Here is a 16619-nt window from a genome sequence, read left to right as displayed (position 1 = left end):
CCCTTTCCCCCCTTCGCCGGTGCCGTCCCCCCTCCCCCCTCTCCCCTACCCCCTCGTCCTTCCCCTTTTCCCTTCTCCCCTCTCCCCTGCCCCCTCCCCTCACAGAAGAAGAAAACAAATTCGCGGATCTGATGCCACCGAGCAACGACAACTCGCGGATAGCGGCGGAGCTTGAGGCCCTCCCTCCCCTCTCCCCCGAATTCTCTTTTTCCCCCACCCCCTCTCTTTCTCCCCCCCCCCCTTTTCTCCCTTCCCCCTTCTCCGATTCTCTTTCTCCCTCCGCCTTTCTTTTCTTTTTTTTATTTTATTTTATAATTTTTTAATAAAGGGTAATTGGTAATAAAAAAAATTGGTAAAAAAGACGATTTTATAACGTTTTGTAACGTTGAGGATGATTTTAATAACAAAAAAAGGTCGGGGACGATTTTGATTTCGACCCCAGACTTTGGGGACGAAAAAAATACTTATCCCTTTTTTTAATTTTGTAATTCAATAACATACTTTATCTTATACTTTTAAACATTAATAGCTAATTGATGATAAAAAATAATAAATTTTAATAATTTTTTAATTCTCTTACTCAAAATATTAACATGAATCAAATTGTTTTTTTTTTATATAAAAAAACCGACATATAATTAACAACTAATAATATGTGTGGAAAGATGTCACGTATTACATTTTTAAAGTGCCACATGAAACTTAACGATAAAATTTCAAAAAAAAAATGAAGAAGCTAACTTAACTTATGTCAATAAATTTTCAAGAATCAAATTCAACATGAACCCTATATTATCCAAAATGAAAATTGAAAATTGTGTGACTGAAATATATTTGATGGATTTCTTTGATTGGAATTGGGCCACTTGCCCACTTCATAATATGGCATCAACTGTATGTGGAGATGCACGTGCCATGGGTTCTTTCCGGTGTTCTCACATCTCCAAGTATGGGTATTGTGTGGAGTTTTGTTAAAGACTTAGGTCAGATAACTAATAATTTTTTTGAAAAATATGAATAACTATTAATTAGATTAAAATATATTACATTTTTAAATTATTTATCTAAATTTTAATATTAGAATAATTATCCGCATAATTAGTAAAATAAATATCTGATATATCTATTATTCACATTGTTTAATATTTTTATTGTCTACTTATACTTTTCTTTTTTAAAATTATTAAATCTTGCCAAGTGGCCAATACCTTTTCAATAAGATGAATGTTAATTTATTATTTTTGACTAATAATTAATAAAAAATATTTAAACATATGAGCTAAAAATATATAATTAAATGATCACATTAAAAAAATTAGATTAATAAATAAAAATACTGACAAAAAATAATAAATTCTGTTCGTTATAAATTTTTGGGCAAATGACTTGATTAAATCAAATTGCTTCTAATATTTCGTGAATGTTCCAAACCAAAAAATGCAAAGTCAAAGTCCTAAGTACATTTCTATATAAATCGAATTGAGTCAATTCGATTTAGCGAAACACATAGTAAATCGAATCCATTGGATTCGAATTAGGTGAAAAGCGCAGTTCAACTAAAATCGAATCAAATCAATTCGATTTGATATTATCCTACTAAATCGAAACAATTGGGCTCGATTTACGGATGAACTTAAATTGAAACAAATAGATTCGATTTATAATTGAACATAAATCGAATCGATTAAATTTGATTTACACATGCACCTACGTTATGGTAAATTGAAACTAATTGTTTCGATTTAGAAAGCAATGAGGTATATAAAAACGAGCTCATACACGAAATTTTGTAGAAGAGTGAGATTCACAATGGTCAGTGATGAGAGTTTTGTAGCTCTTGTGCACTATAGAGGGTCAATTAAGAAGAAAACGCGATCAGGAATTAAGTTCACTGACAAGGACCCGCTGAGTGTTTTTCTCAAACTTTCGACTAGTTTTGATGAGTTTAAGAATACTATACTCAAGAGACTAGGACTGCATGGCGTGAAACGAGTGAAATTATTCTATAGAATTCCGATCTTCGTGTTACGCGATGATGTAAAGTATGATTCATTCGTTATTAGCAGTGACGAAGATTTGCAGGTGCTGTTTCATTGTCGCCGCCAGTTTCCTGAGGTGAGGACTCCGGAGTTGTTGGTGAAGCTTGTGGATATGGCATCTAGTTTTGGAGGTTCGAATAGGGATCTCCACTCCACAGGACATCTAGCCAGCTCTAGTGCCATGCCTGTTGGATCCTCGTCAGCAGTGCCGGTGATTGCACCTGAGCCAGATTTAGTGGCTTCACCATCCTTTGCCGTTAATCTGAATTGAAGTTGTGATGCATTAGTTGGTGAGGCTGGACTGTTGGGAGAGGGTGCTTTCGCGGCGCCCAGTTCTCCTCCGTTTCTTCTGGTTTTTGGAGAGGTTAGAGCACCCGATGGGGTTGAGGATGCATTGCATGATGATGATGATGATGATGATGATGATGATGATGATGTGGAGCTCACAACGATTGCTGATGATAACGACGATGAGACACCACGGACGACTCCACCTATGGGTGGGGGAGCATCTAGTTCAGGTACTAATCAGTATCCGCCGCACTTCTCAGCTCTGGACTTGGATGCCATGGCACCTCAGGAGGATCCCTGATTCCCTGTGTACCTGTTGGCTTCGGGGCAAGAGACACGCAAAATGCAGGAGGTGTAGCTGAATTTCAGTTCGGTCAGCAGTTTCAGGATAAAGAAGAAGTCGTGTTTAGCGTGAAGACCTATAGCATTCGCCGCGGGGTTGAGTACAAGGTATTGGAGTCGGATCACCGCAAGTACTATGGCAAGTGCAAGGAGTTCAGGAGTGCGCATGGCTCATCCGGGTCAGCCTCCACCAGCACAAAGGTATTTAGGAGGTAAAACGGTACAATAGTCCTCATACTTGTCTAGCCACATCAATCTCTAGTGACCACAGAAAGCTTGATTATCATGTCATACCGGCCTTCATACTGCCCATGATCAGAGCAGATGCTGCCATGTCGATCAAGGTACTGCAGAATGCCACAGAAGCACACTTCGGCTTTAGACCGACGTACAGGAAGGTTTGGATGGCCAAACAGAAGGCCCTGTCATAAATTTAAGGTGACTGAGAAGATTCGTACAATGAGTTGCCACGATGGGTATTGGGCTTGCAGATCACTATGCCAGGTAGTGTAGCTGTGTTGAAGACGAGTCCTGTTCGAGTTGGTGGGCAACTGGATGACTCTACAGCTTATTTCCATCGTCTGTTTTGGACATTCCCACCCTGTGTTGAGGCATTTCGACATTGCAAGTCGTTGGTCAGTGTGGATGGTACCCACCTGTACGGCAAATACGGTGGTACACTGCTTATCGCGATTGTACAGGATGGCAACTCCAACAGTATCCCTATTGCTTTTGCACTTGTGGAAGGTGAAAATGCAGAGTCGTGGTCATTCTTTCTGTCTCACCTTCGGACTCACGTGACGCCTCAATCGGGTATACTTGTCATATCAGATAGGCACAACGGGATAAAGGCTGCGTTGGAGGCTCCTGATGGCGGATGGCTTCCATCTACTACATATAGGGCGTTCTGCATCCGTCACGTGGCGGCTAATTTTGCCCTGACTTTCAAGGGAAAGGATGCAAGGAGGCTATTAGTGAATGCTGTATATGCGAAGACGGAGGTCGAGTTTCAATACTGGTTTGACATCCTGTGTGCGTTTGATAATTTTTCTTTTTCAATTAATTTTCTTCTATTAATAAATTCTATTTTTATTTTTTATTTTTTTCTATTATTTTCTTTTTGTTTTTTTTTACTTGTCATCTAGTTCCGTTTTTCCCCCTTTTCCCATGCGTCCCTTTTTTTTTCTTTTTACCTTATCATTTAATTCAATTTTAATTTGTCTAAAAAAAAACTTGCATTCCTTTTTTTTATTTTATTTATTTTTCTTCTTTTATTTTTGTTTTTCTTTATGTTTTATTTTATTTTCGTTTTTATTTTTTATTTTTGTTTTTCTTTATTTTATTTCTTTTGTATATATATATATATATATATATATATATATATATATATATATATATATAATTTAAACAAAAAAATTTTCTTACTATTCTTTCTTCTTTACTTGCCTGTTTTCCACATGGTACGTTTAATTCTATTTGGTGTTTTGTGCTAAGAAAAAATAATGGAGAGAGATCACATGGGTTACTATTCACACCCAGGGAGTGATTCTTATTATTGTGGATGGAGGAACTACCCAAATTTTGGTTGGCAAAGTCAAAACCAAAGAAACTTCAGTGCTCCATGTTCCAACTATCAAGAACCACCATCTCCATATTCATACCAAGAGCCACCATCTCTCTATTCATACTAAGAACCACCACCTCTCTATCCATATCAAGAACCATCATCTTTCTACCCATATCAAGAGCCACCATCTCCCTATTCATACCAAGAACCATCCTCTTTTTACTCTTATCAAGAACCATCATCTCCTTCTTATTCATATCAAGAACCATCATCTATTGAGCTTCTCATGAAAGAATTCATACATGATATAAGGACGAGTGTCAAAAATGTAGAGAAATATGTGCAGTTGATTATCAATCCCCAGGAAGAGGATCAAGCAAATTTCTTCCCAAGAGATATAATGCAAGATCCTATGGAAGAAAGTGAGGGAATCAATCATAGGAGTTCATACTCCAGTGAATTAGAGAACTTTCCACCCTCACACATAGAAAAAGAAGAATAAAATTCAACAATCAAGTGTCAAGCTAGTGACATTAAAGAAGCGCTTGTTAGGAGGCAACCCAACTACTAGTATCTTTGGTTTTGCAGTTGCTTTGGCTTTAATTTTATAGTTATTTTGATTTTAGCATTATAGTTATTTTAGTTTTGGTTTTAAATTACTTTATCTAAATTTTTTAGAATTTTTCTTGTTTTACATGTGTTTTGGTCATGCAAATGATTAGAACAGGAACAGGAGCAATTAAAAAGAATTTTTGACACCCTGTTTTCAGATTTTCTTTGCTTGAGGACAAGCAAAGTTTTAAGTTTGGTGTTGTCGCTTCACTTTTGGCCTTTTCTGTTTATTTTAATAGCACCAAAGGGAGATGAATGTTCTTCATGGAGGAATGAGATGGCCACTAGTATAACTGAGGTGGTTGAGTTCCTTTCATTCTATTTCTCTTTCGTTCTTATTTTGTTGTCTTTTGTTTTCTGTTGCTTTGATTGCCTGCATGATCTTTAGTACTTTCAGTTCTTAGATTTAGTTTCATTCTGTCATTTGCTTTTAGTTAAAATTTTTTTTTCTCATGTATTGCTCACTGAGCTTGAATTCAAAAGAAAAAGAAGTGATGTATTGCATGAGAAATTGAGTTTATATTTAAGAGTAATCTTATTTACTTAAATGCGGTGGTATTATTTGTGATTCTGAATGCATGACATGAACAATGCATATTTGAATTTGAATCAAAGGATGTTGATGTATAAGGAACAGAAATTTAGAGAACTATTATGAATTTTCTGAAGTAAACAAAAGCTTAATCCTTGAAGTAAAAGAAACAGCAAAAGAGAAATAAAAGCAAGGTCCAAGGCTCTGAGCATCAATGACTGGGAATATCTGACATGATTAAAAGCTCAAAGAGTTGTTCTCCTAGTCATATGCTTGTGGTGTAATTGTGTCAAGTAATCCTTGAGACAGAGCACTAAGAGTCAAGATCAAGTGCATTTAGCAAAGTATGCCCAAGGCTTTGAGCATCACTATCTGAGAGTAACTGAAAGAAAAATCAGAACTTAAAGAGAGTTCCCCAGTTAAGTGCTTGTGGTATTTTTGTGTCAAGTAAAGCTTAAGACAAAACATTTAAAGTCACAGCTAGGCTCAGGGTGCAAAGCACCCAAGAAAAGAGAATTAAAGGAAATTTGCTGTGTTCAAGGATTAAACTGAAGTATAAAATACTAGAGAATTCATAATATTATCCGGATTCTAATTCCGAATGACATTGACGTTCCTCTGATTCAAAGGAGAGTGAGATGCCAAAACTGTTCAGAATTGCAAGAGATAAATCCCACTTTAAGAAGAGACACAAGCATAACTGAACTCTCACTTCTCATGCAAATTTACGTCTTAATCTTGTATTAGCTTTGGTTGCTTAAGGACAAGCAACAATTCAAGTTTGGTGTTGTGATGCGTGAGCATCTTCCCTATCTTTTCCTAGTGAATTTGCATTCAATTTGTTGAGTTTAATCAAGAATTAATTATCTTTTAGCCACTATAGATGCTACTTTGAGTCGTGTACAATTCTATTTATTTTAGGTAGCATTCGACTGGATTCAATGGAGTTTCCGCAGAAAAAGAGAAGACGATGAATGATGCTGTCAACCATGACCTCTCTGCATTCAAACCTGAATATCTTGAGCTACAGAGGTCCAATGGACATGATTCTAGTGGCGTTGGAAAGCTAACTTTCAGAGCTTTCCAACGATATATAATAGTCCACACTTCTTCTCCAATCACGCTGCCAAGGCTGTGCCTAACTTGAGATTTCTCAAGTTAGGCGCAAGACAATTATAAGCACGCACAAAGATTTGGCCACATTCCAAGTTAGGCGCAATGCAGCAACAACAAAACGCAACAATTAGCGTGACTCCAAGTAAGGCGCACCAAGGTTTGAGTTAGGCACAACATCACTCACTTAAACTCCAATCCATACAGCCATGATCAAGTAAGGCGCATGAATCCTTAAGTTAGGCGCAACATATGAGTATGGATGGCCAGCCCTCACTACACCCCTCAAGTAAGGCGCAGCTCCATGCCAAGTTAGGCGTGCATTCCTATGAAGCTAGTGGTCCCCATTCATCAATTGAAGATGCACGAAAGTTATATTTTAATTCTGATTAAACTTTATTTTATTTAAAAATAGGAAAATATATTATTTAGTTTTAGAAATTATATTTTACATTAATTAGGACTTGATATAAAAGGGAAAAGAATCAGCCCTTCGGGCTCTCTCTTCTCTTCTACCTCATTTCGTACTTTATAGTTTTACGAATCCTAGTTTTTCTCTCTGCATCATGAGCAACTAAACCTCCACTGTTAAGGTTAGGAGCTCTGTCTATTGTATGGATTGATACTATTACTTTTCTATTTTAATTCATGTACTGATTTATTATTTAAGAATTATTTTCGTTCTTTATTTTATGAATTTGGGTGGAACGGAAGTATGACCTTGATTCTAATTGAGTTCTTGTATAACTTGGAAAATCTCTTTACTTGAACAACAACTTGAAAACATATTCTCTTAAATTTTTAATTATCTGGACTTAACGGGATACGTGACATATAATCCTCTTATATTTGGGTAATTAAGATTTTTGTGGCATATAAACTAGAATTGAACTTCATCCTCTAATTGGAATTAAGTGACCAAGGAATTGGCGGTTGATGAAAGTTAGAGTAGACTAAGAAGGTCTAAGGAATTAGGGCTTAGTCATCTATAGTTTGCCATGAATTGAATCTTGTATGATTAAAATAGTTAGTAAGAAAAGTCAATTCAGAAAATAGATATCTCTGAAGCCTTAACTGTTTCTCCATATATTATTCTCATCAATTTACTGCTTGCTGTTTTAATTTCTGAATTACTGTTTAATACTTTTGAATACTAAAACACTTTTTTCTGTTTGTCTGACTAAGCCAATCACTCAACCATTGTTGCTTGATCCACCAATCCTCGTGGGATCGACCCTCACTCACCTGAGGTATTACTTGGTACGACCCGGTGCACTTGCCGGTTAGTTTGTGGGTTATAAATTTCGCACCAACCAGCCAACTTGACGACATTTCTGTTCGCCAAACGGCACATGCACCTGTATAGCCATGACAATGCAGTAGACCCCCAACTGTACTGACCCATGTCCTCTAACCTGGCGACGTACGACAGCCATCAGATGTGGAGGCGGGTATCTAACTTGTCCCCAAACAGCTGCGTCGATAGGAGCATCATGATGTACGCACGAACATATCTCCTAACCGTCTCCTCATCTGCCCCATGTGGAAGCTCACTAAACGTCTCCTCAAACCATGTGCACTTCATTGTGAACTTGTCGATGCAGTTCGCAGGAGGCAATACACCCAGCAGCTCCTCAAACCACACCCATGGTGGCCGGCCACCCGCTATATATCGTGGAAAGTCTGTCAGGCATCCGCTAACATACTGACCGTCTATCGGGAGACCAAGGTGGTACGCTACATCCTGTAGGGTTATCGTGCACTCCTCAAATGGCATGTGAAATGTATGCGTCTCAGGGCGCCATCTCTCTACGAAGGCGCTGACCAACAGCTCGTCCTACCGAAACCAACTCTCGTTCAGTCTTGCAAGATAGTACAGACCAGCCATCTGCAAGTAAGGAACGATCCTATCATCCAACATCATACCGTGCTGCCGTCTCATGCTGCTGATGCATCGATGGGGCTGCAAAAGAATAGAAAATTTCTTCTCACATTCGTCACCGAAAAACTGCTCGATGGATCAAAATTTCTAGCTACCGCAGACATTGCATGCAAATACTTTGAAAATATTTTTACAATAAATCCCTACCAATCTTTTATAGATAAAAATGTTAACCACTACATTAATCACGATCCAATTCTTCAACGTAACAAAAACAATTAATATGAGATAAAAACATGTTCTTTCTATTAACACACATAAAAACCTATAGTTACCCCTGTTCATGAATCTACAGCTAACCATATTCTATAGTTAATGACTCACTAAATCTGACATGAACTAAATTCAAATATCTGTTTTTGAATTTATTTTAAAAATCTCAAACTCACGGTTCTAACCAACTACTAATTTATTTTAAAAAAAAAAATTAAATACTAAAAAACACTAACCTCGTAGTGAACGGCACCAGCAATATGCGCGACTCCATCTAGTCGATACAGACGATTCGGATCGTCTTCCATGCGTGCAGATTCAGTTGTTCCCGGGTTGCTTTCAAAGAGATTTTCGGATTTGGGTGGTGGAGTTGTGGGTGGGGTATGAGGTTTCTTAGTTCGAATCAACTGACTTTGATTTGTTTATATTGCAAAGATCCAAGAAAATCGAATCAATTAGATTCGAATTATGCTCGACGATAAGTACATGTAAATCGAAACAAGTAAGTTTGATTTACAAAACCATCAAATCAAATCAAATGGTTTCGATTTACGTTGTGCTTGTAATCCGTTGGCTAAATCGAATCTTTTTAATTCGATTTACATGTATTTGAAAATCGAATTCACTAAATTCGATTTATTAACATTTTAACCAGAAACATAATTCGAATTTATTTGATTCGATTTTCATTCAAGTTCGTTTTTCACTTAATTCGAATCTAATGGATTCGATTTACTACGTTTTTCATTAATTCGAATTGACTCCATTCGATTTATATAAACATTGTATTTTTTAATTTGAGACATTCACGAAATATTGAAATCCATTGGGCTTATTCAGGCCATTTGCCCTAAATTTTTTTCCTCCAATTATGGCTGCTCCTTTCCAAGGGAGCTACTTTTATTTCCTTTCGTGATTTCTATACCATTTTCCCCTCGGAAGCTTCATCATAGCGGCAGTAGTAGTTCATTTAAATTAGGCTTTTTTAAATTTGACTGATCATTGATTAGTAAATTAGAAAATTAAAAGTTTTGAGATTTAAAAAATTCATATATGTTAATCAATTTTTAACTAATTTCATTGATTCCCTCGCAACTAATTTTTTCTAAACCAAGATGGTTTGATAACCGATTTTCAATTATTTCGATTTGAACCGATCACTTCAGCTCAATTCTTAATACATTATCTTAATATGTTTTTAAAGAAAAAGAGAAATTTAAAACATAGACTAATATATATTCTAGTATATATTCTAGTATAATGCCCGTGTCTCTCTCCCTTTTTTTTTGGACAGGATTTTTTTTTGTTGGACAAGGCTGTGTCTCTATTCTTATGTATAAAGATTTGTAGTTGTTTGTCCTTAAAAGTTATTAGAAATTATGAAATAGGTTGGCTTTATATAATATTTAGAAAGTCCAATGTTTGTATTGGGCTACTACTTTTAAAATGTCTACTTTTTTTCGGTGGAAAAAACTTAAAAAACCCAGTTGATTATTTTATGTTTTTGGTAATCATAGTTGCATTCTAAATTAGAATAAGTGCTAGTTTGAATTTATTTTTTTAATGAAAAAAGTATTTTTTTTAAATAAAGTATTTTTATTTAATTTAAAACTATTTGGATACGTCTTTAAAAAAAATTATTTTTATTAAAAAAAATTATTTATTTTTTCTAAAAACTAACAATACCTTACTTTAAAAAAAATAGAAGTAAAAGACATTTTTAATACTTAAATTTTTTTTTTAAAAATTTTATGCAAATATAAAATAATTTTTTGTCTGTTAAAACAAAGATCTTTTTTAAAAAGATAGAAAAAAAATATTTTTTTTAAAAACCAATTCAAACTGACTCTAATAGTGCCCAACGTAAATCTATTAAATATATTATTCAGGCATACAAATTAAATATCATTTATCATATATTTTTGAATTTGTTTTCAACCAGAATTTTTTATTCTCTTATTCTAGATGTGTACCATAAATCCATAATGTTAAAGGAAATGATAATCAAGAGAGCTCTACTATTTTGACCTATAATTTTCATACAATTTGTTTGGTTCTTTGAACAATTCTTGCAAATTGTTGTTGTAGCCACTATATTCAGGGGGAAAATTAGTGGGTGTAGTGTTTGTTGTATCTTATGTTAGGTGTGAAGGCCTAAAAGAGCCATTTATATCAATTGTAACCAAATACATAATACACCTTAGCCATATCCGAGTGGCAAGTAGCTTTTAATTGAGTGTTATATTATTTTATGAAAAAACAGAGAAAATTAACTTTTAGTTAATAAAATGTTATATAGCCAATTTTAGAAAATAGAGGAAGAATATGGTGAGTGAGAATGATGATTTATTCCTTATTTCGATCTGAATTTAATTGTGGGAGATCACAAAACATTATAAAACATGTTACTATTAATTATAGAAACTTGCAATAATTATATTAAATTTAATTATAAATCTAAATAAATAAACGGGCCTGCTACACATACAAGCTTACAAGTTTACAAGTTGGCCCAGCCCAAATACAATTCACGCGCATGAAAAGGGATTACATGGAGCATTATGTTCACGCGCTCAACACTCAAACGGTTACGTATCCTAGGAGTAATGGCAGACTCTTCCACTTCTTCCACTTCTCAAACCGATTCGAATACAAAGCAACCCTTCCGTTTTCGAGCGAAAATCGAAGTTCAAAATATACAAGTCGTCGCTAACCTTCGAAACCTCCATCAACACACCATCAAACTCTCCATCAAGAATCTGAAGAGAAAACAAAGCAACAATACTCAAGGTAAGTTCATTAAGATTCCTGTATATTTTTCAGATTACGAACTAGGTTTTACTTTTCTTCTACGTCGTTGTTCTAGGGTTTACTGTTATTCTTTCTTCTTTGTTACACTGTTCTTCTACGTTGTTGTTCTAAGTTCTCCTGTTATTCTTGTTGTTCTAGATCTTCTGGTAACTGATTTTTGGGGGTATATTCCGTAGATTGAGGGGTATATACTGCTTGACATTGTAATGTTGCTTGATATTGAAGCATGTTTGAGTGATATATGACTGATATATATATGGATGTATCTGAATCATATCTATGGGTGTATCTCACTGTTATTAATGGGTGTATCTTACTGTTATTAATGGGTGTATCTGACTCATATATATGGGTGTATCTTACTGATATCTTTGGGTGTATTTTTCGTTTCAGAGAGAATGGCAGCAAGAAACCAAACAAAAGACCTTAAGTGTGCCACACATCTTCTAAGTGATAAATTCAGAAACATGAGTGAGGAGAAGAAGGCGATTGTGAGGGATCTCGGATTCGGTGGGTTGATGCACATCCCACCACTAAGGGTGGATCACCAACTGTTAAGGGAGCTGGCAAACAACTTCAAACTTGGGGAGAACAGACTGAAAACAGGATATGGTTCTTTCAAAATAACACAAAAAACAATAGGTGATGCGCTTGGCATCAATGCAACAGGTAACTAGCTTAAAATTATAGGTGTATATTAAGTTGATGCTTGGGTGTATTTAAGTTGATGATTGGGTGTATTTGAACCGACTTGGATACTTTTTTGTTTTCCGTTTTGTAGGAGATCTATTTCCTGAGAAAGTTGAGTATAAAAAACTTTCTGATGATGACAAAATAATTTTTAGAAGATTCCAGGGTAAGACCCTCAAAAGTCTTACCGATGAGATGATGGAAATCGGCGTTGGCAACGAAGAGGAACGCCTGATGTTCAAGAGGATATTCATCCTCTATATACAGATGGTGTTCCTTTTGCCAACAACGATAAACAAAATATCGCCTGTGCACTTGGCCCCAATTTTTAAGATGGACGGCATATCGGAGAGAAACTGGGGGGGGGGGGGATGTTTTGACCTTCATGGTCAAGGGCATCACAGACTACAAGGAGAAAAAGAAGAAGACAATTGATGGCTGCCTCTTCGCCCTGATGATAATTTACTTTCATCTTTCAAAAAACAAAGGCAAGAAGAGGGCTGAAAGACCACCAAAGCCCTGGATTGCCAACTGGACTAAGGAGCAGTTGGTGAAAAGAATGACTGCAGAAAGAGAGAAAATTTTGGTAAGTAAACCTAATATGTTGGTTGTATTTTATTTACCTGAATGCTGCTAGCTAAAATATCTAATGTTTCAGGGGATTGTGAAGATGGCGGAGACAAGAGCAAGAGAAAAAATGAAAAAAAAAAAGAAAAAAAAGAAAAAAAACAAGAAATCAAAAAACAAAAAAAGGAAGGCGAGTTCAACATCGTTTTCGGAGACAGAAACAACTACTGACAGTGACACTTCTACCTCTGAGTCTGAGACTCAAGAAGACTCAGAGGATTCAAGAAGAAAACACCGCAGCAAAAAGGGGAAAAAGTAAGTACCATACTTGGGTGTAATTTCTTTTTCGAGTTGGGTGTATTTTGTTGATCACGTTGGGTGTATGTAGTTTATTAAGCTGGGTGTGTTTCGTTTGTTGCGTTGGGTGTATATTGTATATTCAGTTGGGTGTATCTTGTGCATTCATTTGGGTGTATTTTTTAGTACGTTCTAAATAATGATTGTTTGCCTTCCAGAATGGACTCCAGAAAAAGAAAGAAGAGTCAAGAGGAGTCAGATTCTGATTCAGAATCTGAATCTGAATCAAGTGATGAGTAATATCCTGAAATTATTACTCCTTTCTTTTGGCTTCATTATAAAGATTTCGTGTATTAACTGAAGTGTCTCTTATTAACTTATAGGAGCGAAGAATCATCACCGGTGGAGAAGGAAAAGAAAAAGAAAAAGACAAAAACATCACCAAAAAAGTAAGCACTTCTTTGGATAATATTCTGTGATAAAATTAATTTTTTATTTCTAATTGGTACTCTTTTTTTTCCACCCAGAACACAACCAAAAAAGAAAAAAGTTGTTGTGGAGGATTCACCTCCTGAAGAAGATCAATACTTTGATGGGTACAGTACCTCGTAAGCTATATTACCGTCTATCATCGTAATTATTTTTGTTAACATATTCTTTTATGAATGTAGTGAGAGATATGAAATATCAAGTGACGAACTAGAAGAATGGCTAAGGGAAAACGTTGATAAATCTGCTGCAGAGGAGTATGTCTTGGTGGGGTATCTATTTCAGATTTTGGTGTGTTTTTTTTGCTAATAATTGTTTCTTGTTTCGCAGGGAGAACCAAGCAGACCTGCGATCGACAGAAGGTCGCTATGTGTCCTCTGAAACGTAAGAAGCTTTATTTAATAAAATCTTGTTATCATGATTTGGGTGTATTTTGTGGAACCATTTGGGTGTATTTTGTTGATCAAGTTGGGTGTTTGTTGTTTATTAAGTTGGGATATTTCGTTTGTTGTGTTGGGTGTATATTGTCCATTCGGTTGGTTGTATCTTGTGCATTCATTTGGGTGTATTTTATACATGTATCTTATTTTGTCTGAATAACATCAAATCTGTTTTAGAATACCGGCTGTGAACTTGGGAAGTGATGATCCTTCCTCTTAAGGACGCACAGAACAGAGTGGTGTAAATCAGCCGTCAGAGAGCATGTAATTTCTCTTTCAGATAACCGTTACTTTTGTTCTTCTATTACCTTCTACTTCTAATTCTATATATATATTTTTTTAGAAAAAAAGCCCTTTATTATTTTATTCAAGAAAAAAAAGGCAGAAAAAAAAAGCAAAAACTGCAAGTATGTAAGTTCTCAAAAAACAAAGCCTGTCTTCTTTTTGAATTGTTCGGGTGTATTTTTTGACCTTCTTTGGGTGTATTTTAGGTTGAGTCCGACTGATTCGAATATGATGGTTGTGAGGGAACAGACACCGTCGGATGCGCTTACAATGTGAGTTTTCCAAGAATATTTAAACCTTATAACCTTATTATTTTCAAAGGCGTTGTTAACCCTTCCTTTTTCTTCTTGTTTAGAGTCCCGATTCAGGTTTTTGTGCCGGCATCCCAAACAACCACTGAGACAGATTTTGAACTAACCCCTATGCTACAGATTGAAGAGACTACAGAAACGTAAGAAAGAGTATTGGTTGTATATTTGTTTAGAGTTTGGGTGTATATTTGCTAACAGTTTGGGTGTATATTGTTCCTGATTAGTTTTTTTTACGCCATGATTAATTTTGTGTAACTGTGCAGCACTCTTGAAACCCCCAAACAACTTCAAGAAACCACACCCACGCTTCCCCCAGCTCCAACTAAAATGTAAGTTCATCAGACTAAAATCAATCTTTGCTTATCATCCGTATATTCTTATTCTTACTCTTATTCTTATACATGATGACGCAGTCATCCAGCCGCAGAAGACGCTGCTGCCCTGTTGATGATGACACGGACAGCAACCTATGTTCCTAAAACAGATCCAGGGGTGCCATCATTCAGCCTTGGATTGACTGATTCAAGCCAGGAGGGGGCATCAACGCAGGAGACAGAAAGGGCAAAATCTCCTGAAGCTGCAAATTTGCTAGAACAATTAGGCGATTTGGTCCAAAAAATAGCAAGCAGTGCGGCGAAGGGAAAAAACAAAAGTCCACAAATTCAGAGGGAGACTGGGGGAGAAAGTTCTGCGAAGTTTGAAACTCCTGGGGCAATAAATCAGATTACGGATGATATGAAACAAAAGTGCTACATCTAGGGGACGAGACTGAAGGAAGACGCAGATGGCAATACTAACGAGTATGAGGAGATGTGCACTCTCATTGCCCAAGATGAATACATTTTGATGAGAATGCATCTTGCATCCCTCCAGGCAAAAAGTGATATAGAATCTCAGGTAATATTAGAATAACATTAATGTTTTTACACCAAAGTCAACTGCAATGTTTATTAATGTAAAATTGATTTCGGCATATATTTCTAGATTGTATCTACCATCTGCCTCATCCTCAACCAGAAAAATGAAAAAAGGTTTCAAGAACAAATATACTGTCTCCCCCCCGATATTGTGGTAAGTGTTACTTCTACGAACTTTGGGTGTATTTTCTGTATTGAATTGGGTGTATTTTTTACGTTCGATTGGGTGTAAGTTGTGTATTTTTAGTATTTCATTTCTTGTTTCGCAATTCTTGCAGAGCATGGCACTTTCGGATCACCCAAAGGGGGAATTCATATCACCGAAAACGAATAAGGAATTCAGGGTGGAAGACTACCCGAGTTTTATTCCCTTCATAGATAGAAAAAAATTAACTTCGCATCCATATGTAAGTTTTCGTTTGCTAAATTTGTTAGTACGCTTATTTACTTATATGCCAAATAAAATAACGCACTGTTGAAATGTGGCAATCCTTCAGATTTTTGCACCTGTTTGCCACTCGGGGCATTGGTGGTTATGGCTGATAAATACAACGAAGTGGAAATGTCATATACTTGACCCGCTACACAAAAAAGCTCCAAGCGAAGAGAGAAAGCAGATTAATAAATTCACTGTAAGTTGCCTCTGTCTTCTTTACTTTAATAGATAAGTCTATTTCGTTAGTTGTGTTGGGTGTATGTTGTCCATTCAGTTGGGTGTATCTTGTGCATTCATTCGGGTGTATTACTGATTTGTTTTGGTATTTAAGGGATATGTATTTTCAAGATTGAAAGCATATGCCGGCGGGGAACCTCTGCAGAAAGACGAGAAGGAGAAGGAAATTAAAGCATCATATGTTAAAATATCAGGCCAAAAAACAAGGTATAAATTTGTGACTCTGAACATTAAACTTTCCTAAATGAGATTTGTAATCTATTTTCTTCGTTTTCAGCTATGACTGCACTATCTACGTTATGAAGTGGCTTGAGTTAATTGAGCTGGAAAACATTAAAAAGGGGAAGTATAAATGGGATAATTGGAAACAGGTAACTGTCTTTAGAACTATATAACTCTGTATTACTTTACTGAATTAATATTGCTGTTTAAACAGAATATACTTTTTAATTGTAGGAGGAGGTGGACCACTATAGAGTGGAGTATGC

At 35.9% G+C, this 16619-nt stretch overlaps 3 protein-coding genes across 3 annotated transcripts; all 3 read left to right on the top strand.

Annotated features, from left to right (window-relative positions):
* Positions 1–1809: 1809 nt before the first annotated feature.
* Positions 1810–6361, top strand: LOC107621434 (uncharacterized). Its single transcript, XM_088494407.1, has 6 exons — positions 1810–2295; positions 2482–2560; positions 2680–2884; positions 2992–3070; positions 3164–3655; positions 6305–6361. Exons 1-6 carry the CDS (start codon positions 1810–1812, stop codon positions 6359–6361), a joined length of 1398 nt encoding a protein of 465 aa, XP_088350533.1.
* Positions 6362–11257: 4896 nt separating this feature from the next.
* LOC148581904 (uncharacterized) lies at positions 11258–12587 on the top strand. Its single transcript, XM_088501440.1, has 3 exons — positions 11258–11441; positions 11856–12131; positions 12244–12587. The coding sequence occupies exons 1-3, from the start codon at positions 11258–11260 to the stop codon at positions 12585–12587; spliced, it is 804 nt and encodes a 267-aa protein (XP_088357566.1).
* A 2764-nt stretch (positions 12588–15351) lies between these two features.
* On the top strand, positions 15352–16414 carry LOC148581903 (uncharacterized). Its single transcript, XM_088494405.1, has 6 exons — positions 15352–15438; positions 15526–15612; positions 15737–15865; positions 15956–16090; positions 16226–16312; positions 16409–16414. The coding sequence occupies exons 1-6, from the start codon at positions 15352–15354 to the stop codon at positions 16412–16414; spliced, it is 531 nt and encodes a 176-aa protein (XP_088350531.1).
* The last annotated feature ends 205 nt before the right edge of the window (positions 16415–16619 follow it).

Source organism: Arachis ipaensis, chromosome B10 (genome assembly GCF_059453495.1).
Source record: "Arachis ipaensis isolate K30076 ecotype BB chromosome B10, ASM5945349v1, whole genome shotgun sequence".
Taxonomy (NCBI): domain Eukaryota; kingdom Viridiplantae; phylum Streptophyta; class Magnoliopsida; order Fabales; family Fabaceae; genus Arachis; species Arachis ipaensis.
Note: the sequence above shows the minus strand (reverse complement) of the source record. Positions and strands in the feature narration are given on the sequence as shown.

Coding starts and splice junctions, on each gene's coding strand:
- LOC107621434 (XM_088494407.1), top strand. CDS start 1,810: ATGGTCAGTGATGAGAGTTTTGTAGCTCTTGTGCACTATAGAGGGTCA. Junction 2,296..2,481: donor TGGCTTCACCATCCTTTGCC/GTTAATCTGAAT, acceptor GATGATGTGGAG/CTCACAACGATTGCTGATGA. Junction 2,885..2,991: donor AGCACAAAGGTATTTAGGAG/GTAAAACGGTAC, acceptor GCCCATGATCAG/AGCAGATGCTGCCATGTCGA.
- LOC148581904 (XM_088501440.1), top strand. CDS start 11,258: ATGGCAGACTCTTCCACTTCTTCCACTTCTCAAACCGATTCGAATACA. Junction 11,442..11,855: donor ACAAAGCAACAATACTCAAG/GTAAGTTCATTA, acceptor TTTTCGTTTCAG/AGAGAATGGCAGCAAGAAAC. Junction 12,132..12,243: donor GCTTGGCATCAATGCAACAG/GTAACTAGCTTA, acceptor TCCGTTTTGTAG/GAGATCTATTTCCTGAGAAA.
- LOC148581903 (XM_088494405.1), top strand. CDS start 15,352: ATGTGCACTCTCATTGCCCAAGATGAATACATTTTGATGAGAATGCAT. Junction 15,439..15,525: donor AAAGTGATATAGAATCTCAG/GTAATATTAGAA, acceptor ATATATTTCTAG/ATTGTATCTACCATCTGCCT. Junction 16,091..16,225: donor AGCAGATTAATAAATTCACT/GTAAGTTGCCTC, acceptor TTGGTATTTAAG/GGATATGTATTTTCAAGATT.